Genomic DNA, 26,696 nt, shown 5'->3' with positions numbered 1-26,696 from the left:
AGAGACGTGAACATCTACAGCATAAAGAACACACAAATATAGCAGTCTAACAACACTGTAACAGAGATGAACCGTCAGTTTGTCACAGATCAAAGTGGAATGAAAGCGATTGGTTGAACAGGTGTGATCTGTGTTTTCTGCATTTTCATCAGCGTAAGAGACTCAGCAGCAGATTAGAATAACAGTTATACATTTAATAAATCACCAAATGAACGCAAGAAACGAGCAAACCTGTTCAGACAGTTTGAGTTTGTGTTCCCTCAGCTGCAGACTCGCTGCTGTTTAAATGTTTGAGAGGAAGATTAGATATAAAGCAAACGTCAAACATAGACTCAGTCTGCGTTCACATTTGATATGAGGCCAGGACGGATAATGGCTGTGTCCTGTTTTAAGATCATACATGTAAAATTGTTGTCTGACCTCCGTCGATCCAGCCGCTCAGAGTTAACTGAAGTTAACCTGGATAAATTATAGTTAAGGAGTATCACAGATAACACCCACGTGAGCTGTGTGACTGTTCACCACTACACTGAAATCAGTAGCTATTACTGAAATACACGTGCTATTTCATAAACTATGATATAAATAGGGAGGTCCTACTAACATGTTTAGTTTTAAAGGACACCTTCCTGCCTTTAGTCTCATTCATGAGCAGTATTAGTTTTCTTCTAACATCCAGAAGTCTGCACCATGTGTTTCATAGTTTGTAACAAACCTTTGACAGTTAAACATAACATGACCGAAAAAGCAAAAAAATAAATAAATGAATAAAAAGAGAGAGAGAGAAAAAAAATCACACAAATTATATGTTAACCTCATTTATTTTTAGTTAAGTAAACTCTAAAAATTCTAACAGATCGCTGGTGCTTAGAATAACTATTAAAAAACAGATGATATAATATTTCTGTGCAGGTTGCAGTCTGCATTATGAACATGTAGTTGGAAACTCTGCTCCTCTCGGTGGAAATGCGCCTTCTCTTTCCTCTTTGTATAAAAACATTTTAAAAGTCAGTTTAATCTCAAAATTCACTGTTAAATCCAAAACACACCAGATAAAGAAAAGCGAATAGTTCAGTCTAACACATGTGCCAGTGAACCATTAAACGTCTGTAAAACTGTGCAGTTCTGAAACGTAACTTTAACCTCAGCCAAACCGATTTGCTCAGTTGTAAATAAAACAGCGAAGTAAACGTGACCCGACAGACAGAACCTGAGTGAATTAAGTCCAGCGTTTAACACTGAGAGCTAAAACTCAGGTGAGGTTTCAAAGCTGTGCCGGTGATTGGAAGTGGGTTCGCCTATAAAGTGCTCTGTTGGGAAACAAGCTCCAGCAGCTCTGCGCTCGGGAAAAACTATATTTACTTATCTTGTGCAGAAAAATGTGCTGACGTTGCGTAATATCGAGCACCGGCTGCCCAGTTAAACTGTGACTATCACCAGGTAACGTGGGCGTGTTTCTTGAATTAGCAGCAGGTGTTAAACAGCTGACAGGTGAGGAGGAGGATGCATGCAGGTAAACTGAGGGCCTGTTGAGCTGATCGCTGGTTTCGTGAGAAAAATGTCAGCTCGTTCTTTATGTTACAGAAGCACAGAGACACAAGAGCAGGTGGAAAGAGACGATCGTTCGGTGAAAATGAGAATCTGCGAATGCAACATGTGAACACGGAGAGTGGAATATGTAAACAAACCGGTTAACGTAACTCCCTCTGTGCACTCTGCATGCTGACTGTTAGCAGAGCTACTGAAATCTCTGAAAACATCTGAGCACAAACATGTTCTATGTTGACAACCTGACCAGACGTGAAGATTACAGCGCGACATTCGCGGCTAAAACACTGTTAAAAGTGTCGTTGGTGACAGAAAAACGGGGTATTTTAAAGCTACACCACCACCATTGCTGCCTGTGATTTGAAATGCATTCTGGGATACCTGGCTGCCCCAAGTCTACACAAGCAATCGATTATCTAGGATCGACCTGTTTTGACTTACTTTGCACGGCAACCAATCAAATGTTAGAGAAGCTGCATGGGCAGCGTTAACCCCGCCCCCTGCGTTTGATGGGTGAGGTTGACAGATAAAATTAATTCAAGATGAGAGCCAGGCGCCAGGACTGCCAAAATGAAATAAATAAATATATCATTAAATAATTAATTAAATGTGTCAATAAATAATTAAAATGTGAAATACATAATTAATTAATTACATGTGTCATAACTATTTATTTAATTAATTAATTCCCATTTTAATTAATTATTGCCACATTTAATTAATTATTTAATGGTGTATTTAATTAATTCATTATGGCAGTCCTGGCGTTCCATACGGGACAACGACAGGAAAAGACATTTTTAAAACGCATGTCAAAGTGTAACGACATGAAACTGTCCTGGGACAAACTTGTTGGACTTACAACAGATGGAGCGCCGGTGTTGTGCGGTGAAAAAAGTGGACTAGTCAGCAGGATGCGAGTAAAGATGCAGGAGAACTGTACCGGTGAGTTAACAGCAGATCACTGCATCACACACCAGGAAAGGCTGTGTGGTAAAGTCCTAAAAATGGAGCATGTAATGATCACCGTAACGCAGACCGTAAATTTTATCTGAGCTAAAAGTTTTAATCACCGTCAGTTTCAGTCTTTTATGTGGGAAATAGATTCAGAGTTTGCCGACATTCCTCATCATACAGAGGTCCGCTGGCTGAGTTGGGATAAAAGTTCTCAGAGTTTTTGAGCTCAGCAAGGAAACCTGTCAGTTCATGGACATGTATGATGTCATGTCACTAATGCACCAGTGCAGCCTGCCTCACTTTCCCTGTTGCAGTAATGTTGAACCAAGTCAGCCGACTTTGCTGCACCTGTGCAGATTCAGGTGGAGCTGCAGTGTAATGATGCACTCAGGGAAAGTACGACACTGAACGGCCCGCACAGTTTATTAGCTCCACCCCTGCAGCTACGCCCAGCTCCGTCTACATGCGGCTCCAACCTTGTGTTTGCTTTCCTTTATTTTTTCTGGGGTTTTGGCAGCATGTTCATATTTCTAACTTGCATAATTTTGACAGGATATATTTTTATGAAGAGCAAAATATTTAAAGTTAAAGTTTTTTTAAGTTTATTTAATCTGGAATAATATTCCTGTCTGTTTTTATTCATATTTTGTGGAGTTTATATACTGCTGGGCGGGTGCTTTGATGTTATTGATGTTGAACTTGTTTTATCCTATTTTATTTATAAGGTTAGTTATTAGAGTTTCCAACCGTCCCGTAAAAAACGGAATGGTCTCGTATTCAGAGAAAATATTGCGCGATTTATTCTGTCTTTGCTGCACAGCTGCCTCTTCTTCTCTCATTCTCTCCTGTTTCTACTTCAATCATGAAACTGATCAATGATCAGCTGATTTTGCCAGTATTTTCCCACATTTTCTAGATACTGCACCAGTACTGTGTGTAAAATGCCATCAAAAAGTCAGTTTAATTTTTATTCTTTCTCACCTGTCTTTCTGTCTCCTCTCACTTTTTAAAGGTTGCCAAGTTAGAAAAAATATTTTGCCCTGCCATGCTGTTTATTGATGTGGCAAATGAATGGTTTATGAAAATATATCTAAATCTGTCATCAGTAATCAGTAATGGTCATGTCTCACCTCTAGTCTTCTCTGTCTTAATTTCAGGTTTTCACCATGTGTTGTAGATAGTTCAGGAGGTTAACTCCACCAAGCAGTCTACTTTCAGGTACTGTTTAGAACAGCAGAATAGGGAGGATGGTGTAGGTTTAAGTTTATTAGATTGATGCATATATACCAACAAGACAGTGTACATCACTGTGACAACAGCGTTTGTTTTCATTCAAAGGATTTATGGTTTTTCCTGTAATACCTGGTGGGCCGGTCTCTACCCATATGGAAAAGAAATGAGTAAATCACGTGAGCCTTATATGATTTACTCATGAAAGTGGCCACTTTCTCATTACTTTCATATATTGTTTTAGTAAGTATCCAAAACATACAAGTTTCATTATATAATTTTTCAAGGGATCTTAAATCTGTTTTCACTCTTGTATGCTTTTCATACAAGTTTCACACGAGACAGATACAAACTTTATAAGATTTATAAATATCTTTTCCATATGGGTAGTCAAAATGCCTGGGCCGATTTTTTGTCCCAGTCCAGCCCTGAATATAATCATCAGTGTTTGAGCAGCTATGATATCAGGGACAATCGAGACATGTGTGACAATACAGAACATGTCACATGACACACCTTAAACATCATGTGATCCACTCTCAGTCTGCACTTTCATTCATGACTTCAACAGGTTGAAATGAGCTTTGAAGAAACATTCAGAGAAATAAATCTTTCATGGATTCATGTGAGCAGCAGATGAACTTTGTACCAACAACATCTTCAATAACAGAGTCTGAATGAAGCTCAGGTGTTGATGCTGCTCACTGATTGGACGGTTGGTTTCAGCTCTGCTCTCAGTCTTTCCTGCACAGGTGAAGGTAGAAAGTGTGACTGGATCTATAGACTGGAAACAGAGAAACATGCTGAACATTTGAAGCTTTGCAGCAGAAATGTTCATGTTACAAATACAGCAGAGCTGATCTGGGATCAGTGTGTTCACACCTGCAGCTACAACAAGGTTTCATGTCTCCACACGTCAGCATGTGAACTTTACTCTGACTCAGTCTGAGCAGTCAGACGGCATATTTTTAAAGTTAACACATCAGCACACACAGAGCTGAGCCCCTCCCACCTGTGCTGAGTTTCAGGTGGAGCCCCGCCTCCTTCCAGGAAGCAGCTCACCTGTGTGTCCGTGTTTAGTGTCCAGGTGTGGAGTGGAGCTTGTTGTTGGTGTGTGAAGAAACTGTAAGTTTGCTTTGTTTCCTCCTTTAACAGTTTGTCTTTAGGAACTTTACTGTTTGTTCAGCTCATGTTTGATTTCTTCACACAACAAACTGTGTGTTTGTATTTCCGGTCTCTCCATTAAAGTCAGTGTGTAATGTTTTCCTGGCTAACATCAGCTGTGTGCAGCTTAGTTCAGCACAAATCTGCCGCTCCATAGTTCACGGTAACGGACTCACAGCTGGACCAACGAGGCCGAGTGTGTCCGCCACTCTGAGCTACGTTCGTGTTTGTGTACTTGTAGTTTGTACTTTGTGAGTTCACTCAGAGTCCACAGAGGACGCAGCGTACGTGATGACGTCAGCCCTTTACCTCCATTACTGACACTGTGATTAATATTTACACACCACACGAGACACCTGACAGCATGTTAACGCTAAGCTAAAGCTAAGCTAACGCTAAGCTAGCCAAGAAGCCAAAGTGACGTTAAAGCTGAGTAAACACTGACCCCAGACCAGCACCGTGATAAAGTGAGCTGCTGCTGCTGAACCTGAACAGGTAACAAAGTGATGAGCAGTCAGGCTGCAGGTTTCTACCTGTTCATGTTTCTACAGTAGAATCACTTTGAAGTGTCTTTGTGCTGTTTCATCTTTGATTTGTGTTCATAAACACTCAGAGAAAGATCACGTGACCTCATCAGGATCTGTGTTGGTGTGTGGGGCTGTACCTCAGCTTTAGATGATGGTGATTATGAGACAGTGTTTCAGCTCATTTTACACAGTAACATGAAAGTACTGTTATGAGGAGTAATGAAGTAACATACTCCATTACTTTTAATTAAAGTGTTCTGTGTAATATGTGTAATAATGACTTTTTTGAGTAACTTCATCTCTGTCAATAACAACATTCATACGTGGAATAAAAACACATCAGTGGATCATTGCTGGAGCTGCCTGGACTTCAGTCTTCAGGATCTCAACCAACAGCATCAACATGCTGCTCCAGATGTTTGTGCTCCAGATGTTTGTGCTCCAGATGTTTGTGCTGCAGATGTTTGTGCTCCAGATGTCTGTGCTCCTGGTGATCAGACTCGCAGTTTCATCCTTGAAATAAGTGTTTATATTGTTGTTATATTGTTGACCCACCATTGATCATGTGTCTCATCACATGATCAATGGTGGGTCAGCGACATGCTTTCTTTCCGTCTCAGGTTTAAATATCTGGGACTCTCCACCGTTTGGTTTTAAAACTGAAGAAGCTTCTTGGATGAAACGTCTTCCAGAAACTTAAAGAAGTCTCTATTTTCTTTCTAAGCTCCTTAGATCACATGACCTGGATGACTGAACCTACAGACATATTGACCTGGTTTCTAGGTCACATGACAGGTCAGAGGTCAGCGACTGTAACTCAGTTACTCCTGTTAATGTGAACTCACTGAGTGTTTGTGGTTTACCTCTCAGACTGACTGAAGATGATGATGGAGGAAGAGGAGGACAGAGCAGAGTCTGCAGGGTCCAGCTGTCCGTCTGTGAGGAGTGACCGGTCCAAAGATCAACCTCCAGGTTTCAGTGCTGAACCTGGACCAACGAGGTCAGAGAGCTGAACACACTGAGTTACAGAAATAATTCTGCACTGACATTATAATCAGTGTTGATTCTGGTTGATTGTCTGACTGTGTTTGTGAGCTGAGAGGAAATGAAAATGAATTTGTAACAAAAATCAGTTTTGTCCAGTTTTCCTGTAAAAAGCTGAACTCTAATCTAAGAGGACTGTTACTGACAGGAAACAGCTGCATTATCTGCAGTCTGTGTGATCACAGCTGCTTCAATCATATTTGTGTCTGCAGAGGTCAGAGGTCACAGTCTGCAGGGTCCAGCTGTCCGTCTGTGAGGAGTGACCGGTCCAAAGGTCAAAATCCAAACTTCAGTGGTGAACCTGGACCAACGAGGTCAGAGAGCTGTGATGACTCCTTTACATGTTTGTGTTTCCTGGATAAATATGACCTGAAACATCCTCAGATTGTTACAAAGATTCATTAAAAAGAAAACAATGAAAGAGAAAAGATCCAAATGTTAGACTTGGTCATTTGCTGTTTGAGGACAGTGATGCTCATATCTGTGGGGAAAGTGTGACCTGAGTGGGTTCATGTTTGTCTTTAAAGAACAGAGCTGCTCTGATTCTCTTTGTGTCTGATCTGTTAAACAGTCTGAGAGGTCACACAGAGACCCAGCAGCTAAAGCCTGGATCATACTGGCTGCTGTTAATGAGACTCCATCAGGACAACACTGAGCCACAGTGGTGTTCATGGAAATCAATCAATAAATTCAACTTTACACTGTATTACCAAAGTACTGACTCGTCTGCCTTCACACACATGTAAACTTGAGTGACATCATATTCTGAGTCCACAGCATTCAATATGATGTCAGCCAAGAGTTCAACATATAAGAACTTAAACTGTTCTAAAAAGGTTTTTTCACAGGTTTAAAAGTGTTTACGGGAAATTTTAACGGTTCTTTCAGAAGCACATACGTGAGGTTAGACACAGGAAGCAGCAACACTGACTGAACACAGCTTTTAGAGGCTAAATTCACATTTTAATAATGAAAGTGGCTTCATGTGTGTGTGTGTGTGTCCATGGTTCCTCCACAGAGTGGACCAGCAGAGCTCAGAGGTTCCCAGTGGTCAGTCTGCCCAGCAGCATCAAACACAGCTGGACTCCATGTTTATGGTCTGTACATGTACAACAACTACTTTATTATTAATATTAATAATAATACATTTATTTATAGGTCCCTTTCAGAACACCAAGGACTCTGTGGACTAAATGACCAAAAGAAACAAACTTTGAAATCAGACGGTGCAAATGTGATCACAGGGAAACGTTTTAAACATCGAGGCTTTAAACAAAAACCAAAGTGAAACAGTTTGTAGTCGAGATCAGTGGGAATGAAGCTGAATAACTGTTTCTTCAATAACTTTGAGAAATAAATGACAAATATGATGGAAATTAGGAGCATTAGCACTTACTAATGATGTGAGTCGACACTCTGCTGTATTGAGACGACCACATTAGGTGGTCCTCAACTGTAATGGAAACCAATGGCTCCAGTCGATCTGAGCAGCTACTAATAGAAACGGGGCCATAGATGTGTTTGTGCTTAATAACAGTGAATCACAGGATTTTTACATTACAGTTAAAATCTCATGTTGTTTGTTAAAGTGTGCAGTTCAGGGTGTGTTACTAAAACTGTTGTTTGCTCACTTTCCAAAGACCCAGCCCCCATAAAAAGCAGCCAAACAGCTCTAAGAGTTACACACACACGCATATCTATCAAGTTTACTCTGGTCTAATATACTTGGATTTAGCTTGAAGAATGTTCCTGTACGAGGACTGAAAATGATTTAAAAAGCAGCCAATGTCCAAAGAACAACTTTGACACACCTTCATAAAGCCTGCAGAGCAAAAGAAAAACTAGCTGAAAGTCTGGCTGCTCTTATGAAAAGTACAGAGAAATTATGGGTCGTTCAACACTTGTGCACAATATAAGAGTTTAAATAAATCTAAAGAGTAACTCAAAATCCTACAATCATACTGAGAAAATCATCTACAGCTAACTATCCAAGTGGATTTGTTTAAGACAGCTCCATCTGCTGGTGGCCCTCTGCAGGTGCATGAAAGGGGCGTGTTTATAGTGAAAGTAGTAGAGAAAGTAAACCCCATGGGAAGGAGGGAGGACTCTCAGCAGCTTCCAGCTCATATTCAGACATTTGACTTCTCACTGAAAGCAGCTAGTTTGAGTGTCTGTACCTTAATTAGAAGAGATAACATGGCCATAGTAATTAGAGTTGATTGGGCAATGCTGTCCTTGTAATGTACTTTATGATTTTTATACATCTGTTTGTGGACAAGTCCCAGTTTTTCTGTAGAGCCTCTCAAGTTGGTGACAGCAGTCAAAGTTCACGTGTAAACCAGAGCAACAAATCAGGACCAAATGTGTTGTTCACAGTGAGTGGGATCATCAGTATGTTGCTATGTTAACATCCTGCAGCAGGATGTGTTTGGTCAGCTGGTTCACATTTCCTCAGGACCTTCTTGGTGTGATGTTCTTCTGCTTCCCTGGCTGCTGTGTCTGTGGGGATGGCGTTTGTTCTGTGTTGTAGCGTCCTGATGACGCCCAGTTTGTGCTCCAGTGGATGATGAGAGTCAAACCTTAAATACTGATCTGTATGCGTAAACAGAGTGAACCTTTAAGACCAGTTGTCTGTATGATCAACTCTGTCACCTATAACATCTTCAAGTTTCTGGCTTCGATCATCAACCTGTTGATAGTTCAGCTCTGAACACCAGTGAAATGTTTCTCCCACTGAAATCGCTGCATTCATATGAACAGAATCAACGTTTTGGGACCGTGGAGTTGTGGAGAATGTCTCAGTTAATCAGATAAAGTCAAACTTATAATTGGTGAAGAGCTCGTGGATGATATGCCCCTTGATCGTAAAGAAGTGGATGTTGTGTAGACTGAAGTTCAGAGTGGTGGTTCATTCATAAAGTATTCTGTTCCAGCTGCTGGAGGACAACATCATCACGTTTGTGAAGAACGAGCTGAAGAAGATCCAGAAGGCTCTGAATCCAAATAAGCCCCAGTGCTTGGAGTTTCAGAGGGAGGATGATGAGCAGAGGAGCAGCAGAGAGGCATTTGTGAAGATCGCAGTGGACTTCCTGAGGAGAATGAAGCAGGAGGAGCTGGCTGACCGTCTACAGAGACGTAAGATGATTTCTTACTTAAGGTTTTAAGCTGTTAGATAAATGAGACACTCATGACACCAGTGTGTTAAGTCATTTCTCAGTGGGTCAGAAAATGTCATCAGTGTTTTGTAAAATATATTTGTTGAAGTTGTATTTTTATTATTATTATTCAGAACTTCCAGCTGCAGTTTGTCATCGTAACCTTAAATCTGCTCTGAAGAAGAAGTTCCAGTGTGTGTTTGAGGGCATCGCTAAAGCAGGAAACCCAACCCTTCTGAATCAGATCTACACAGAGCTCTACATCACAGAGGGAGGGACTGCAGAGGTCAATGATGAACATGAGGTCAGACAGATTGAAACAGCATCCAGGAAACCAGACAGACCAGAAACAACAATCAGACAAGAAGACATCTTTAAACTCCCACCTGGAAGAGATGAACCAATCAGAACAGTGCTGACAAAGGGAGTGGCTGGCATTGGGAAAACAGTCTTAACACAGAAATACACCCTGGACTGGGCTGAAGACAAAGCCAACCAGGACATCCAGTTCATGTTTCCATTCACTTTCAGAGAGCTGAATGTGCTGAAAGAGGAAAAGTTCAGCTTGGTGGGACTTGTTCATCACTTCTTTACTGAAACCAAAGAAGCAGGAATCTGCAGCTTTGAAGACTTCCAGGTTGTGTTCATCTTTGATGGTCTGGATGAGTGTCGACTTCCTCTGGACTTCCACAAAACTACAATCCTAACTGACCCTAGAAAGTCCACCTCAGTGGATGTGCTGCTGATAAACCTCATCAGGGGGGAACTGCTTCCCTCTGCTCGTCTCTGGATAACCACACGACCTGCAGCAGCCAATCAGATCCCTCCTGACTGTGTTGGCATGGTGACAGAGGTCAGAGGGTTCACTGACCCACAGAAGGAGGAGTACTTCATGAAGAGATTCAGAGATGAGGAGCAGGCCAGCAGGATCATCTCCCACATCAAGACATCACGAAGCCTCCACATCATGTGCCACATCCCAGTCTTCTGCTGGATCACCGCTACAGTTCTGGAGGATGTGCTGAAAACCAGAGAGGGAGGACAGCTGCCCAAGACCCTGACTGAGATGTACATCCACTTCCTGGTGGTTCAGGCCAAAGTGAAGAAGGTCAAGTATGATGGAGGAGCTGAGACAGATCCACACTGGAGTCCAGAGAGCAGGAAGATGATGGAGTCTCTGGGAAAACTGGCTTTTGATCAGCTGCAGAAAGGAAACCTGATCTTCTATGAATCAGACCTGACAGAGTGTGGCATCGATATCAGAGCAGCCTCAGTGTACTCAGGAGTGTTCACACAGATCTTTAAAGAGGAGAGAGGACTGTACCAGGACAAGGTGTTCTGCTTCATCCATCTGAGTGTTCAGGAGTTTCTGGCTGCTCTTCATGTCCATCTGACCTTCATCAACTCTGGAGTCAATCTGCTGGAAGAACGACAAACAACCTCCAAGAAGTCTGAAACAAGAGCATCTGCAGAGAAACTCCTCTACCAGAGTGCTGTGAACAAGGCCTCACAGAGTCCAAATGGACACCTGGACTTGTTCCTCCGCTTCCTCCTGGGTCTTTCACTGCAGACCAATCAGACTCTCCTACGAGGTCTGCTGACACAGACAGGAAGTAGCTCACAGACCAATCAGGAAACAGTTCAGTACATCAAGGAGAAGCTCAGTGAGAATCTGTCTGCAGAGAAAAGCATCAATCTGTTCCACTGTCTGAATGAACTGAATGATCGTTCTCTAGTGGAGCGGATCCAGCAGTCCCTGAGATCAGGAAGTCTCTCCACAGATGAACTGTCTCCTGCTCAGTGGTCAGCTCTGGTCTTCATCTTACTGTCATCAGAAAAAGATCTGGATGTGTTTGACCTGCAGAAATGCTCTGCTTCAGAGGAGGCTCTTCTGAGGCTGCTGCCAGTGGTCAAAGCTTCCAACAAAGCTCTGTGAGTAAACATGTGATCAGGCTTTTATTTATAACATAAACAGTGTAATGTGTGATGGACCCTTAAAAACTTAAACATATTTTTTTACATGATCATCAGCACTAAATACAGTATATTATAGTTAATGTTTGATCGCAGCAGTAAATGTCAGAGTGTCTTAAACATATCTGGGTGTCAGCTTTTATCAAAGTCATGTCCAGAATCATCCTGTAAGTAAAATTTATTTATACAGCAGCTTTCACAGGTCAAAAACCACAAAGTGCTTTACAATAGAAACAGGCAATAAAAAACACAGAAGATAAAAACATTAAACAGCAAACACTGAACATCATACAGCCTAAAATTAGTTAAAGGCCACTCTGAATACTAGAGTCTGCATAAATGAGTTAGTGGGACCAGTAACTACCACCACGCTTCCTTTGACTGGAAGATCTCAGATGTGAGAAGAGCTGTAGGATTGTAGAAAGTCAGAAATATAGACTGGGACTAAAAGTAAGGACTAAATCTTTAAATAACGCCTAAAATGAACTGGTTACCAGTGTGAAGAGATTAAACTGGAGTAATGTCCAGTCTATTTCATGTGCTGGTTAAAAGCCTCGCAGCATGATTCTGTACTGACTGAAGACGTTCAAAGACTGTGATGGACCCATAGGTGATCAACTCCCTCATTCCTCCTCTGGTCTTATTGCTCTGCATCAGTGCACTGCTCAGCTGAAGATGAGTTCACTTCTATATGTTACAATCTGCCTCACCAGTACAGTTCCAAGGATCTGCAGCTGCTGAATCAATTATATTCCTCGTGTTTCTTCTGGTTTCCTGTTGTTAGATCTGCATGCTTGATTGTTTTTCAATCTCTCCTATGTCGTGCACTTTGATTTCCGACTGTACACAGTCTGTGAACCATGACAATTTGTGACAGAATGTAATGATCAGTGAGGACCCGGAGGACACTGACATTTACACTGGTTCAACACAAGAAGTGATTTAAATTAATCACAAACAGTTTGTTATCAAATGACAATTTTTCAGATTATGTCTTTATTTTGTTTTTGTTTTTTAGGCTGAGTGTCCCTGATCTCTCTGAAAGAGGGTATGAAGCTCTGTCCTCAGTTCTCAGCTCCCAGTCTTCTACACTGAGAGAGCTGGACTTAAGAAACAACAACCTGCAAGATCCAGCAGTGGAGTTTCTTTCTGCAGGACTGAGAAGTCCACACTGTAAACTGAATACTCTGAGGTGAGATCAAGTTATGTTGTGCTTTTCATCAATTGACAGAATTAACCAATAAGAAGCCACTAAATGGGGAAAAAAGTCAGTTAAACTTCTGTAATACTTTTTTTGTTAGTGTCATCTCTTAGTGTTGACTCTTAGTAAAAAAACAGGATTTATTGCAAAATCTAAAAACTCTTTTGTGCACCCTCATTGCAATTTAATAACAGTGTTTGTTTAATGTTTATCTGTCATTTTTCAGACTGAGTCACTGTAAGCTCTCAGAGACAGGCTATGAAGCTCTGTCCTCAGCTCTCAGCTCCCAGTCCTCTAGTCTGAGACAGCTGGACCTGAGTAACTCTGACCTGCAGGATTCAGGAATGAAGTATCTGTCTGCTGGAGTGAAGAGTCCAGGCTGTAAAATGGAAACTCTCAGGTCAGGATTTAAAATGTTCCACTGATGATCATGTTAAACCTGATTTCTATTATTGCAGAAACAGTCAATTGATTTTAAAAAAGTCTGAATGTAGAAATTAGCGTCTGGGGTTTTTAGTGATATTTGTTCACTTTCTTTCTTTCATTTACAATGAAATGTCCCATCTGCTCCTCTGAGTCCAAATTCTTTATTTTAGCAGTGCTTCATCCACCAAACCTTCTAGTTTGATTCCTGTATTCTGAAGGTTTTTACAGAGCTGTTTGTTCAGATATCAGAATTTGATTTTCAGAAAAATTTAGTAATAAAAATATGATCAATTGATTATTTCTGACTGAAAAGATGAAATTTATATTTGGTCATAGTGATATGACTCATTGCCTCACTTAAACATAAAATGTAAACAAAAATTCAAAACAATAGATTAATACAAAACAGAATTTGACTGTTGAGCTTAAAGTGAGCTTGAATGTTATTCACTTCCTGTTTTGTTTTGGTAGTTATCGTCTCTGGTTTTTACTTTTACTTCCTCCCCCGACATTGTCTACATTAGTTTCAGCTGTAGAAGATTTTATTGACTGTTTGATTTGTCACTTTTTTTTAAAACTATAATTGTTGACTTATAAACTATTGCTAAAATGTATTTTCATTAAAATACCAAATAATTTATTACTTTATCATCTAATTAGATTATAATTCTGTAAATAGGGGTGATAGTGTGGTCTATGTGGGTTGTCTTCAGGTACTCTTCCTCCCACAGTCCAGTAACATGCATGCAAAGTTAACTGGAGATGTGTGATTGTGAGCATAAATTGTCTGTCTCTGTCTAGCTCTGTGTTTACCTGGCTACATCACCGTGGTTACTGATGCTGAACCAATAACCTTGTCTGGATCAGGTTATGTTCAGAGTTTTTGTTTAAAATCAACTGAAGTGCCTCGTTTTCACTGATTCTTTCATTTTCAGAAAGCTTTAAGTGTGATATAGATTCAGTCATATCTGACTAATGTCAGTGAATGAGGCCCAGCTGTAAAGTCACAGCAGTCACACTGTATGTGTCTCATTGTCACTGGAGTTTAGGTTCCATACATTCAGTTGGTGCTGCAGAAAAAGTAGAAATGTTTCTGTTTGGTTCTGCTGCTGAGTCTATTTTACAAAGATGGAACTGCAGCTAATCCTGCTCATGTAGCCAGTTAGTAAAAACTCAAGTCACTGTCAGACACAGCAGACATTTACTGATAATCTCACTGTATGTGGTCTTTTAGCGCCTCCTAGTGGTGAACATGTGGAGTGTTGTTAGTCTGGGTGACGAGTGAAACTGTTGAGTGGGAAAGACTGTGGTCGTGTCCAAATTCATGGGCTGCATCCTCCTGAGGACCCGGCCTTCGCGGTCTACGTGGGCCGGGTCCTCAGAAGGTCAGGTAGGCCGGAAGTAAACGGCCATGGAATTGGACGGTCTAGCCTTCTGATTGGTGTCACCGCTGTCTCGGTGGAGTTTAATAAACTCTGCCGTCTGCTGCTTGCTATCTAAAATATAACAGGACACTGGCGTAAATTGTTGACCATCTCACACTTCTGTTTAATCAGTTTTTTGTTTGACGTTTATTCAGTTGTGTAAAAACCAAGGAGGAACTCACCCGCGGGATAAATAAAGTTTTATTTTATCTAATCTAATAACTTTAATCTCAGCCAAACCGATTTTCTCATTAACAAATAAAACACTGAAAAAGCCAAACAATAGCATGTTTAGGTTGTCTAAGTGACTTATATATTACTTGATTATATACCTGATTAGGGAAACTCTGCGGTGATCTGAAAATGATGTGCAGGGAGTTGTGCCGCTCTCGGCGGCTTCAGTAATCCTGGAGCTCTCGGCTAGCTATCGAGCTGGTGGGTAACAGACGTCTCCGAAAACGTCGAAACACTTTTGCAAATATGCAATGTCTTGATAAACCGAGCAGATATTTGAAGTTTACACACTCACATTCTCGCCTGAAAATATGTTAAAAGTTTTGTGACCCAGGAAGATTAATAAGAGTAATTTTAAATCTTAGTAGCAGCCGCCATTACCAGAAACTGGAGTTTGGCTGGGCCGCAATATGAATTCTGGGATATGGTGGGCCACGAAGGACACACCCGACCCATCCTTCAAATTCGGGGGAAAGGAGGACGCATTTGTCCTTTGGTGCATCGCTGTGATGTTAAGCTGCGACTGCGTCTTTCTAACAAGAGCGTCAGACACTCAGACTGGTTTTCTTTGTGGATGATGATTTATTCTCACACTGATCCTTCATGATGATGCTGCCATCCACCCACTGCTCCTAGCAGTGTTGCCAACTCCTCAGTAAGGAAAATTGCTATTGGCTGTCCTAAAAGTTGCTGGAAGTCGCTAAATGACGTCATCGCCAAATTTGGATAAATGGTCATGCTAACGTAATTGTAACGTACATTGTAGGAGAGAAAAAAAACATCGTGGAAGCGACATAATGTGAGTAAAAAACATCCTGGAATGCATTTAAATAAATAAATCATAGTTCTGTCTGTAACTATTACAACACTCTCACCACATTTGTTAACAATTCTCTCAACAAATGTGTTTTTCCTCATTCTTTGTTATCCAGCTGAGACTTTGGGTATAAATGTGTCATAAACAGGAGAAAGCAGTGCAGGTTCAATGTAATCAAACCTCAGACTGAGTTCAAAATCATCACCTGTCCCAGATACCACATCAGCACCAGAACCATGATGTGTTTACTCACATTTAAAAAGGTGGAGGTCAGTGTGAATGGACTGTTGTCATTGGTCTGAATGTGCCTCTATAAACATGTGCTCTTCATTATTGATGTTTTCCTAATGAACAGAAAATGAGACTTAATAAAATCCTTCTGACTGTTGTTGGAGCAGGTTGGGTCCTGGGTTTGAGTCCCCCACTGTACCACAGGGGCTTCTAGCTTTGTTTCACAGTGTGTAGAACAACAAATAAAACCAAATCACAAAAAGCTTCAAGTCAAAAACGCATCAAACTTTGAGGGTTTTTCCCAAGGATGAGGAAGCAGACTCGGCCACAAACAGCTGGATATATGAATGGTTACCACAGCAACCACAGCAGTGTGCTCTCAGTATATTTAGTTGTATAAAGGTGTTTGTGGTGTGTTGCAGCTGAAACAGCCTCATGTATGTTGACACAGGGAGAAAATAGTGTGAGAACACTGTTCACAGCAGTCACAGCTCGCTGCCTTCAACAGTCTCTTCCTTCCTTGTTTGGATGTCACTGATATCATCTTCTGCTCTCACACTGACCACCTGTTGAAGCTAACATGCTAACATGGAAGCCGCAGGTATGCCACCTGTGGCAGCTGAGGTCACGTGATCTGAGTGTTTGAACCACGTGTTGGAGCAGCATTTCCAAACATCTGCACTTCAGAAGCTCTAAAGTGTGGAAATGTCACTGTGGAGCGTCTCATCCCTATCTAAGAGATTTTCTTGCCTCTGCAAAGCTAAGCTTGCAAACAGCACCATAGTTTGTCAATCCCAACCAATCAGAGCGCTACTTATGTCACGTCACATGACTCGTGTGTTTACCTCTTTGATTAGCACCCAAAGAACTAAAGAAAGGCTAAAAGGACGTTCAGCCAATCAAATCCCTCCTAGGAACAGGAAGTCTAGAGAGGAAATGGAGCAGAGAAGGAGAATCACCAGTTTAAATGTCTGAGTTTTAAACTGGTGACCCTCTAAAGAGGCTTTTATTGACTCTGTTTTCTTTTTCACCATTTAAACTGTTTAATATCAGATTTAGAAATAACTTTTGGACAGTTGTTGTACATTTCCACTAAAATGTGACACAAATAATGACTTTCTGACTTTACTTTGGACTAATCTAACGACTCAGCCTGGCTATGTTGGACTTGGTGTGGAAGCAGCTCCCAGTTTGAGTTCAGGAGACACACACTCTCTACTTTGAAGATCAGCTTCAAACTTTCCTTTTTGATAAAGCTTATAGTTCGAGCTGGATCAGGTGACCCTGAACCATCCCTTAGTGATGCTGCTATAGGCTCAGGCTGTTGATGATGCTCTGCTTTCTTCTCCCCTCTTTTCACTCCTGATGCTTTTATATGTCATGACTGTCCTTAACTTTTGTGTCTCTCTGAGCTCATCTCTTCTCTTTCCCCTCACCCTGCAACCAGTCATGGTAGATTTTTTTGAAGCTGAGCTTTCATATATGATGAATTGCTCTCTTCAGTTGGGTGTCTTCCCTGCTGCCTTTAAAACGGCGGTGGTGAGGCCCCTTCTGAAGAAGAGCAATTTGGATTGTAATGATTTTAATACAGACCTGTATCCAACTCACCATTTTTAAGTAAAATTTTAGAAAAAACTTGTTTTTACTCAGATTAATGATTTTCTGAATGATAGACAGATCCTGGAGATATTCCAGTCTGGATTTAGGGTGAACCACAGCACAGAGACTGCTCTCCTAAAGGTTTTAAATGATCTTAGATGTAACTGGGACTCCCAAAAGCTCTCAGTCCTGGTGCTGCTGGATCTAAGCACAGCCTTTGATACAGTAGACCACGCTATTCTTTTAAACAGACTGAAACACATGGTGGGCCTCTCTGGTGCTGTACACAACTGGTTCACTTCCTGTCTCTCAGACAGAACTTTTATGGTGAGTATGGATACATGCTCCTCTAAGATCCATAGAATGACATGTGGTGTGCCTGAGGGGTCGGTTTTAGGCCCTGTACTTTTTAATTTGTATATGCTCCCTCTCGGCGGTGTCATCAGGAGGCATGGAGTGAACTTCCACAGTTACGCTGACGACACTCAGCTGTACATCTCCGTGTCTCCTGATGACACCAGACCAATGGATGCCCTTTTTAACTGTATTTTAGATATAAGATCTTGGATGGCAGAAAACGTTTTACAGCTTAACCAGGACAAAACTGAAGTTTTAATCGTCGGTCCTGAGGCTCAGAGAGAGAAACTCTTGTCTAAATTACAGGCATTTTCACTATGTCCTTCGCTACAAGTGAAAAACCTGGGTGTTGTTTTTGACTCTGAGCTTGGTTTTATCCCACATATTAAACATGTAACCAAAATTGGATTTTATCATCTAAAGAATATAGCCAGAGTCCGCCCTATTCTCTCTCAGGCCAACACGGAGATGTTGATGCATGCTTTTATTACCAGTCGCATTGATTACTGCGCTGCTCTCTGGTCTCCCCAAAAAGAATATTTCACCTTTACAACTTTTACAAAACTCTGCAGCTCGTGTACTGACGAAGACCAGAGGGCGGGCCCACATTACACCGGTTTTAGAATCGCTGCATTGGCTCCCCGTGTGTTTCAGGTCTTTCAGATCTTAAAGTTCTTTTATTGGTTTTTAAATGTCTTAATGGTCTTGGGCCTTCTCATCTCTCAGATCTGCTTTTACCATATGAACCCTCGTGGACCCTGAGGTCCTCTGGTACTGGCCTTTTGATTGTCCCTAAAGTCAGGACACATGCTCACGGAGAGGCAGCTTTTCAGTGGTATGGTCCTCGTCTGTGGAACAGCCTGCCGGAGGAGCTCAGGGCCACAGAGAACGTACATGTTTTTAAGATCAGGCTCAAGACCACCTTTTTAATTTAGCTTTTACTTAACGTTTATTTATTTTATGCTTATTTATTCTATCCTCTTATTCTATTTATATTATTAATTTAGTTTTTAATAATAATAATAATAATGTATTGCATTTATATAGCGGTTTTCGAGGCCCTCAAAGCGCTTTACAATTCCACTATTCATTCACTCACACATTCACAGGTGGAGGCAGCTACAGTTGTAGCCACAGCTGCCCTGGGGCAGACTGACTGAAGCGAGGCTGACATATTGCGCCATCGGCCCCTCTAGCCAACACCAGTAGGCGGTAGGTGAAGTGTCTTGCCCAAGGACACAACGACCGAGACTGTCCAAGCCGGGGCTCGAACCGGCAACCTTCCGGTTACAAGACGAACTGCCAACTCTTTGAGCTAATATTTATTGATTTTATTCTTATTCATTTTTTATCTTCTTACTCTATTTATAATTATATTGTATCCCATTCTTATTTATTTTATTTTTTTTATTCGGTATATACTCTTATTAGGTCATATCTCCAGTGTTTCCTCAGAGGGGGCTCTCTGCACCGGGGCTGTGATCAACCGTGGCTGCTGGGGCTCTGTGGGTCCTCTCAGCCTGGCTGGGGGGCTTCTTTGCCTCCCCCCTGCTGTGTGCCCAGCCTGGAGGCTGCAGTCTTTGACCGGCTCCCTGTGCAGACGGCTCCCCGTGATAGTGTTTCCTCACCTGGCTCATGTGTGCCCAGCCCAATTTTACTCTTTAAGTGTGTGTGTGTGCGTGTGTGTGTGTGTGTGTGTGTGTGTGTGGGGGGGGGGTATATGTATCCATGATCGTTTATGTTAATGAGAGTATGGGGAGTGAGTTGGAGGGCGGGGTGGGGTGGGCCGCTTTTAACCATGTAAAGCACTTTGTGCTACATCTTTGTATGAAAAGTGCTTTATAAATAATGATTGATTGATTGATAGGTTCTCCTCCGGGAGCCTGTTTTCACTGGGAGGATCTTTGTGTCAAAGGGAGTTCTTCCTTCCCACCATCACCAAGTGCTGCTCACAGTGGATTGTCTGGTTTTCGGGGCTTTCTCTCTAATATTGAAGGCTGTTACCTTACACTGTTAAACAGCTTCAGACGACTGTTGTTGTCTGTTGGGAATTGTCACTTTTAAATAAAGTTACATTGAATGGATGTAAATGGATAGATGTTATTGTGACAAACAGAAAATGATCTTTAAAAGATTGATTGTTTTGTGTGTCTGCAGTCTGTCAGGCTGTCTGATCACAGAGGAAGGCTGTACTTCTCTGGCCTCAGCTCTGAGCTCCAACCCCTCCCATCTGAGAGAGCTGGACCTGAGCTACAATCATCCAGGTGACTCAGGAATTAAGCTACTGTCGGCTGGACTGAAGGACCCAGGCTGGAGACTGGACACTCTCAGGTATGGAGAGAATGTCTGATAGAGGAGGAAGAGCTGGAAACATTTCCTGTGTCCTTCACTCACTTCCTTTTTGTTTCCTGCAGATGAGACATGAACAATCACACATGCAGGAATATTTTCAGGGACAGACACACTAGTCTAGCTGGATAGTACATGGATATTTATGTAGGGGTCTCCAAGTAGTCTGTTTGCAGGAACATTAATGATAACTGATGAGTCATGTTGAGAGTTTCATTAAAAGTAGACCTATAGTTAGGTCCATAAATATTTGGACATAGACAACATTTTGTAACTTTAAATACACTTTATTAGGTCACCGGTTTACCTTAGACAGTTGTCACTGTGTACCTAATAAAGTGTCAGCCATGTGTATGTTTCCCATGCTGTATGTCCACAGTCACAGTGACAGTCAGTGACACTGACAGAAGGATGAAACAAGGCTGTGAATCATTTCAGTCTTTGTGTGTGATAAAGAGGCAGACAGGAGCAGCTAACATTTGGAAATGGAAGCTTAAATACTGGAAACTCAACGTTTATAGCTGAATTAACAATAAATTTGTTCTCAAGTGTACATTTAGCAGCTAATGCTAATATTGTTTTCCCTTGCTTTCTACAACTTGAGCAGCTATTTCTAAGTAGGCCACTTTGCTCTGCTAAGGATTTGTGTGAGCATGATGGAAACTCTGATAAGCTAATGCTGGTAAGCTAATGCTGTTTATGGGCCCTGTTTGAATAAATATTTCATTCTCATTCTGTTGTTTGAGAACAATATTAACGTCTCACATCATTATAACACAAGACAAAAGGGTATTAGCGTTAGCTACTAATGCTTATTCACCTCAAATTAGCTTTAGCTGCTAATGGGAGCCTACTTAGCATAAACCCTTCACATCGTTATAATGCAAGGGAAAAGAGTCACTCATAGCAGCCTATTTAGCATTAACGTCACGTCATTATAACAAAAGAGAAAAGGGTATTAGCATTAGCTACTAGTGCTTATTCACCTCAAATTACCTTTAGCTGCTAATGGCAGCCTACTTAGTATTAACTCCTCACTAATATAATGCTAATTTACATCAAATTAGCATTAACTGCTCATATTGTTATAAGGAAAGAGAAAACAGCATTAGCATTAGTTGCCAATGCTTATTCACCTAAAATTAGCATTAGCCACTAATGGTAGCCTATTGAGCATAAACGTCTTAATGCTAAAGGGGCAGGGATTGCTTAGTAGGTAGAGTGGTGGCCGCATGATCGGAAGGTCGGGGGTTTGATTCCCCTGAACAGCTACCCTGAGGTATGCCTGAGCAGTGTTGCCAACTCCTCAGTAAGGAAAATCGCTATTGGTTGTCCTAAAAGTTGCTAGAAGTCGCTAAATGACGTCATCACCTAATTTGCATAATTGGTCATGCTAATGTAATTGTAACTTACGCTGCTGGAGAGAGAAATAACATCGTGGACGAGACATAAAGTGAACAAAAAATGTCCTAAATGCATTTAGAATTTATTTAGAACTACAAATTAAATTTCTTTTAGCAATTATTGTTTTTTGTAAGGTCACAATTCCAACCCTGCTCCTTTATCCGGGCTTGGACTGGCAAAAGTGACCCGAAATAGGCACTCTGGTGGAGTTACTTTGTGTGTGTGTGTTTATAAGTAGTTTTAAACCTGATCCACAAAACAGCATAAGAGTAAAAGAAGAACTGACTGCGTTACATCACCCGCTGCTTGTTGAGAGTAAAAGCGATATGCGCTTTCACGTCTTTTTTTAGCGACTTTTTTTAGAAAGAAAGTCGCTAGGGGGTCTGAAAACTCGCTAAATATAGCGACAAAGTCGCTAAGTTGGCAACACTGTGCCTGAGCGAGGTACCGTCCCTACACACTGCTCCCCGGGCGCCCAATGGCTGCCCACTGCTTCACTGAGTGAATGGGTTAAATGCAGAGAGGAATTTCACCACGGGGATCAATAAAGTACACTTTTTTTTCTTTCTTTCTTTCTTAAATGAGTTAATTATGCTTATGCTAAATAGGCTTAACTGAAATGAATGTAGCGTTAGCATTAGCTGCTGATATTGTTAAAAAGTAATAAAAAGTAAGACATTGCTAGCAGTAGCGGATAATGCTAACACACATCAAATTAGAATGACCTAATAATGGCAGCCTTCTTAGCATTAGCTGCTCACATTGTTGTAATGTAAAAGAAAAGAGTTAGCATTAACGGATGATGCTAATTCACGTCAAATTAGAAAATATGTTATTAGCATTAGCTGCTAATGGTTATTCACCTAAAATTAGAATTGGCCACTAATTGCGTCCTATTTAGCATTAACTCTTCACATCGCAGGGGAAAAGTTAAAATTGAATGAAAAATAGTATTCACATTAGTTACTCATATTGTTAAAAAATACGAAAAAACATTGTTAGCATAAGCGGATAATGCTAATTCACCTCAAATTAGTATTAGCTTATAACGGCAACCTACTTAGCATTTGCTGGTCACATTGTTATAAAGCAAGAAAATATGGTATTAGCATTAGCTGCCAATTCCTGTTCAACTAAAATTGGCATTAGCTGCTAATGGCAGTCTACTTAGCATTAACTCCTCACTTATATAATGCTAATTCACATCAAATTAGCATTAGCTGCTAGCATTAGCCTACCTAGCACTAGCTGCTCAGATTGTTAAAAGGGAAGAGAAAACGATATTAGCATTAGCTGGTAATAATTATTCACCCCTAATTAGAATTAGCCGCTAATGGCAGCATACTTAGCATTAACTCCTCACATTGTTATAATGCAAATTATGCTAACTCGCTTTAAATTAGCATTGGTAAATTGCTTTTCTAGTCCCTAAGGACCCCAAAGCGCTTTACACAACCAGTCACACACAGGTGATGGCAAGCTACATTGTAGCCACAGCCACCCGGGGCACACTGACAGAGGCAAGGCTGCCGGACACCGGGCCCTCTGACCACCACCAGTAGGCAACGGGTGAAGTGTCTTGCCCAAAGACACAACGACCGAGACTGTCCAAGCCGGGGCTCGAACTGGCAACCTTCCGATTACAAGGCGAACTCCCAACTCTTGAGCCACGATCGCCCCTAGCATTAGCATTAGCTAATAACAGCAGTGTATTTAGCAGTAGCTGCTCACATTGTTATAAAGCAAACGAAAACGATATGAGCATAAGGTTCTAATGCGTATTTGCCTTAAATTAGACGTAGGTGCTAATGGCGGCCTACTTAGCATTAGCAGTTCAGATTGTTGTAATGTAAAGAGTGTTAGCATTAGCCGTTCACATTGTTAAAAAGTAAGTGTTAACATTAGTGCATAATGCTAATTCACATCAAATTAGCATTAGTTAATAACAGCAGCCTATTTAGCGTTAGCAGATAATGTTGACCTTGGCCCACTGGAAAAGTTAAGAACTAAAGATTTAGGAGTGTTTCTCGATAGCTCTTTCTCATTTGAGAAACAAATAAATTCTGTTATTAAAACCAGCTGTAAGGTTTATATTGTTGATTGTCATTTATGCTTAGAAATATTTACTCATATATGCTTAGAGTTCTATAATCGATTGCATAATGATAGAGGTTTGATCCTTAGGCTACGTCCACACGTACCCGGGTATTTTTGAAAACGCAGATTTTTCTATGCGTTTGCACCTTTCGTCCACACGTAAACTGCGTTTTTGGTCACTGAAAACTGAGATTTTTAAAAACTCCGGCCAGGGTGGATATTTTTGAAAACTCCGTTTGTGCATTTACGTGTGGATGAGAAAAACGCAGAAAACGCAGCGTCAAAGGTGTGCGCCTTTTTTGACGTCACACTGTGCGCCACATTATTGTTTCGGTGAAATGAATTTCTACAATACTGTTACTGTGAATTGTTCTCTCTGCAGTGTTTAAATGCTTACATATACACACAGTTACTGTCCCTCCACACATACGACTCGGTTCTGCTTCTATGCCCCAGCTTTGTTTACTATTTCCCACCGAGGCTTCTAGACTTCTGATTGGCCAACATTTCTACACGGTTAGGAATATATCGCCACCTGTTGCTTTGGCATGTTCCTAGCAGCGTTTTCCTTCATTTCTACGTTTACGTGTGGACGGGATTATTTTTTAAAACGAAAACGGAAAATCTCAGTTTTCAAAAGTACCGTGTACGTGTGGACGTAGCCTCAGTAGTCTGTAAAGATTCTGTGTGCCTTCCAGAGTGCTCCGGCATGCACACACACCTTAAGGTCATGAGAGAGGTCGTACCTTCTCTTACTGATTTATGGTTTAGGAGGACACCTACTCTGTATCTGGTTAAGTATAAGAGCCCTTTGTTAGGGGGACCGCTGGACTCTTAGCACCAGCTTTGGGGTCACAGGGTCACATCTGGAACACACACACACACACACACACCTACACTATGCACAGACTGGTACTCTTTGTTCATACCTGTGTAAGACGTCACATGTTAATGAACTTATGCATATTCATGTAACCTCAATAAAGAGCAGTGTTACGAGGGAGCAGACGAGAGCGACTGAGGTCAAGTGAAGGAACGGCGCTGTCACAGTTCTCTCCCTCATGAATTGTCTGGTTCCAGCGGTGGGTCTGTGCTAGACGACCCATCACCAGCTTTTTCCAGCTTTTTCCACTGGTTACCAGTACGTGGTAGAATCCACTTCCAGATCTTGTTGTTTGTCTTTAAATCTCTGAATGGATTGGCTCCATCTTATCTCTCTTTAACAAAATAATCCAAGTCGAGCCCTCAGGTCTGCAGATAAGTAGCTTCTGACCAGAACTAGACGTAAAAACAGAGGTGAGCTTTATCGATCGCTGCAGCCAAACTCTGGAACAGTCGCCCTTCACATCAGGTCGTCACCAACACTCGACATTTTTAAAACCCGGTTGGAAACACATTTGTACTCTGTAGCTTTCAATTCTGACGAGTCTTTATAGTAATTACTGTGTATGTTTCCTATTTTCTCTCTACTCTGTGCAGCACTTTGGCTCAACCTGTTTTTAAATGTGCTGATAAATAAATGTAGATTTCTTTGAATAAAACAGTGGAGCCGAGCTTTGAGCTCAGTGTGTAACAGTGTGTGTATGAGAGCCATGTAATGTCCATGTGTGCATGCTGACTGTGCTGCTCTGACCCCCCTCCTCCTTTCAGGGTGGAGCCTGCTGGAGTCCGATGGTTGAGACCAGGTCTGAGGAAGTGTAAGTGTGTTTTTAATGGGATTCATGAAAACAAAGCAGCACACATTCAACCATCTTCATCATGTCAGGAGTCATCATCAAAGTGTCAATCAATGAACAGATGATGGATCAATAACTGCAGCTGGATTGTGTTTGTTCTCTCCATCAGATTCCTGTAAACTCACAATCAACACAAACACAGTGAACACAAACCTCCAACTGTCTGACAACAACAGGAAGGTGACATATGTGGAGGAGGTTCAGTCATATCCTGATCATCCAGACAGATTTGATGGTTATCAGCTGCTGTGTAGAAATGGTCTGACTGGTCGCTGTTACTGGGAGGTCGAGTGGAGAGGAGACGTTTTTATATCAGTGAGTTACAGAAGCATCGGAAGGAAAGGAGGCAGTGATGACTGTGTGTTTGGATACAATGATCAGTCCTGGAGTCTGTACTGCTCTGATGATGGTCCTCGTCGTGTCTGGCACAATAACATACAAACATCCATCTCCTCCTCCTCCTCCTCCTCCTCCTCTGTCTCTAACAGAGCAGCAGTGTATGTGGACTGTCCTGCTGGCACTCTGTCCTTCTACAGAGTCTCCTCTGACACTCTGATCCACCTCCACACCTTCAACACCACATTCACTCAAACTTTTTATCCTGGGTTTAGGTTCTTGTTTCCTGGTGCCTCAGTGTCCCTGTGCTGAGTGGGGTGTAAAGAGTGTCTCCTGTTACAGAAACACTCTGACTGTTGAACAGATAGTTCAGTCTGTACATGTCTGTCTCTTTCACTCACAAACACGTTTTCAGATTCATGGATTCAATCAGTTGATGTTTGAAACTCTTCTAAATGATTCCTTGTAAACTTCTTCCTCTTCAGTCACAAACAAACAGGAAGTGATGTCACATGTGTTCCTGTCCACACAGCAGAATGAGTCTATTGCTGACAGTGATGTACAAACAGAGTGAGCATTTCTGAGGCCCAAAATAAACTGAGTAGTTCACTGAATGAACAATGGACTGTGAGCTCAGTTCCTTCATCATTAGTATGGATTATATATGTATATGTATTATATTAGTATCATATATATCAGGTGCTGCTGGTTTCAGTCATTGTGCAAATGTGCTGTTTGTAAGGTTGTAAAGCTGCAGTCAGCTGAGACTGAAGAAGTCACCTGATCAGTGAGCAAACGTTTCTGAAAACGTCCAGATGAACAGAATCAACCTTTTGGGATCAGCCAGCAATGCAGCATCATTGTTGTTCAGGTTCAGAGGTTTGCA

At 41.4% G+C, this 26,696-nt stretch overlaps 1 protein-coding gene across 2 annotated transcripts in view; it reads left to right on the top strand.

Moving 5' to 3' along the window:
- Window positions 1–26,433, top strand: part of LOC146498557 (protein NLRC3-like) — a 75,177-nt gene extending 48,744 nt beyond the window's left edge. The window contains exons 7-10 of one of the 2 annotated variants that reach the window (XM_085139985.1): window positions 13,027–13,200; window positions 20,046–20,219; window positions 25,389–25,435; window positions 25,584–26,433. In XM_085139985.1, coding sequence (XP_084996111.1) covers window positions 13,027–13,200; window positions 20,046–20,219; window positions 25,389–25,435; window positions 25,584–26,122 — 934 coding nt within the window. In that variant the 3' untranslated portion in view covers window positions 26,123–26,433. Of the gene's footprint in view, window positions 1–12,617; window positions 12,792–13,026; window positions 13,201–20,045; window positions 24,275–25,388; window positions 25,436–25,583 lie in introns of those variants that run through there. The other variant, XM_085139983.1, reaches the window with a different exon arrangement.
- Window positions 26,434–26,696: the final 263 nt, after the last annotated feature.

Source organism: Neolamprologus multifasciatus, chromosome 18 (genome assembly GCF_963576455.1).
Source record: "Neolamprologus multifasciatus chromosome 18, fNeoMul1.2, whole genome shotgun sequence".
Classification (NCBI taxonomy): domain Eukaryota; kingdom Metazoa; phylum Chordata; class Actinopteri; order Cichliformes; family Cichlidae; genus Neolamprologus; species Neolamprologus multifasciatus.
Note: the sequence above shows the minus strand (reverse complement) of the source record. Positions and strands in the feature narration are given on the sequence as shown.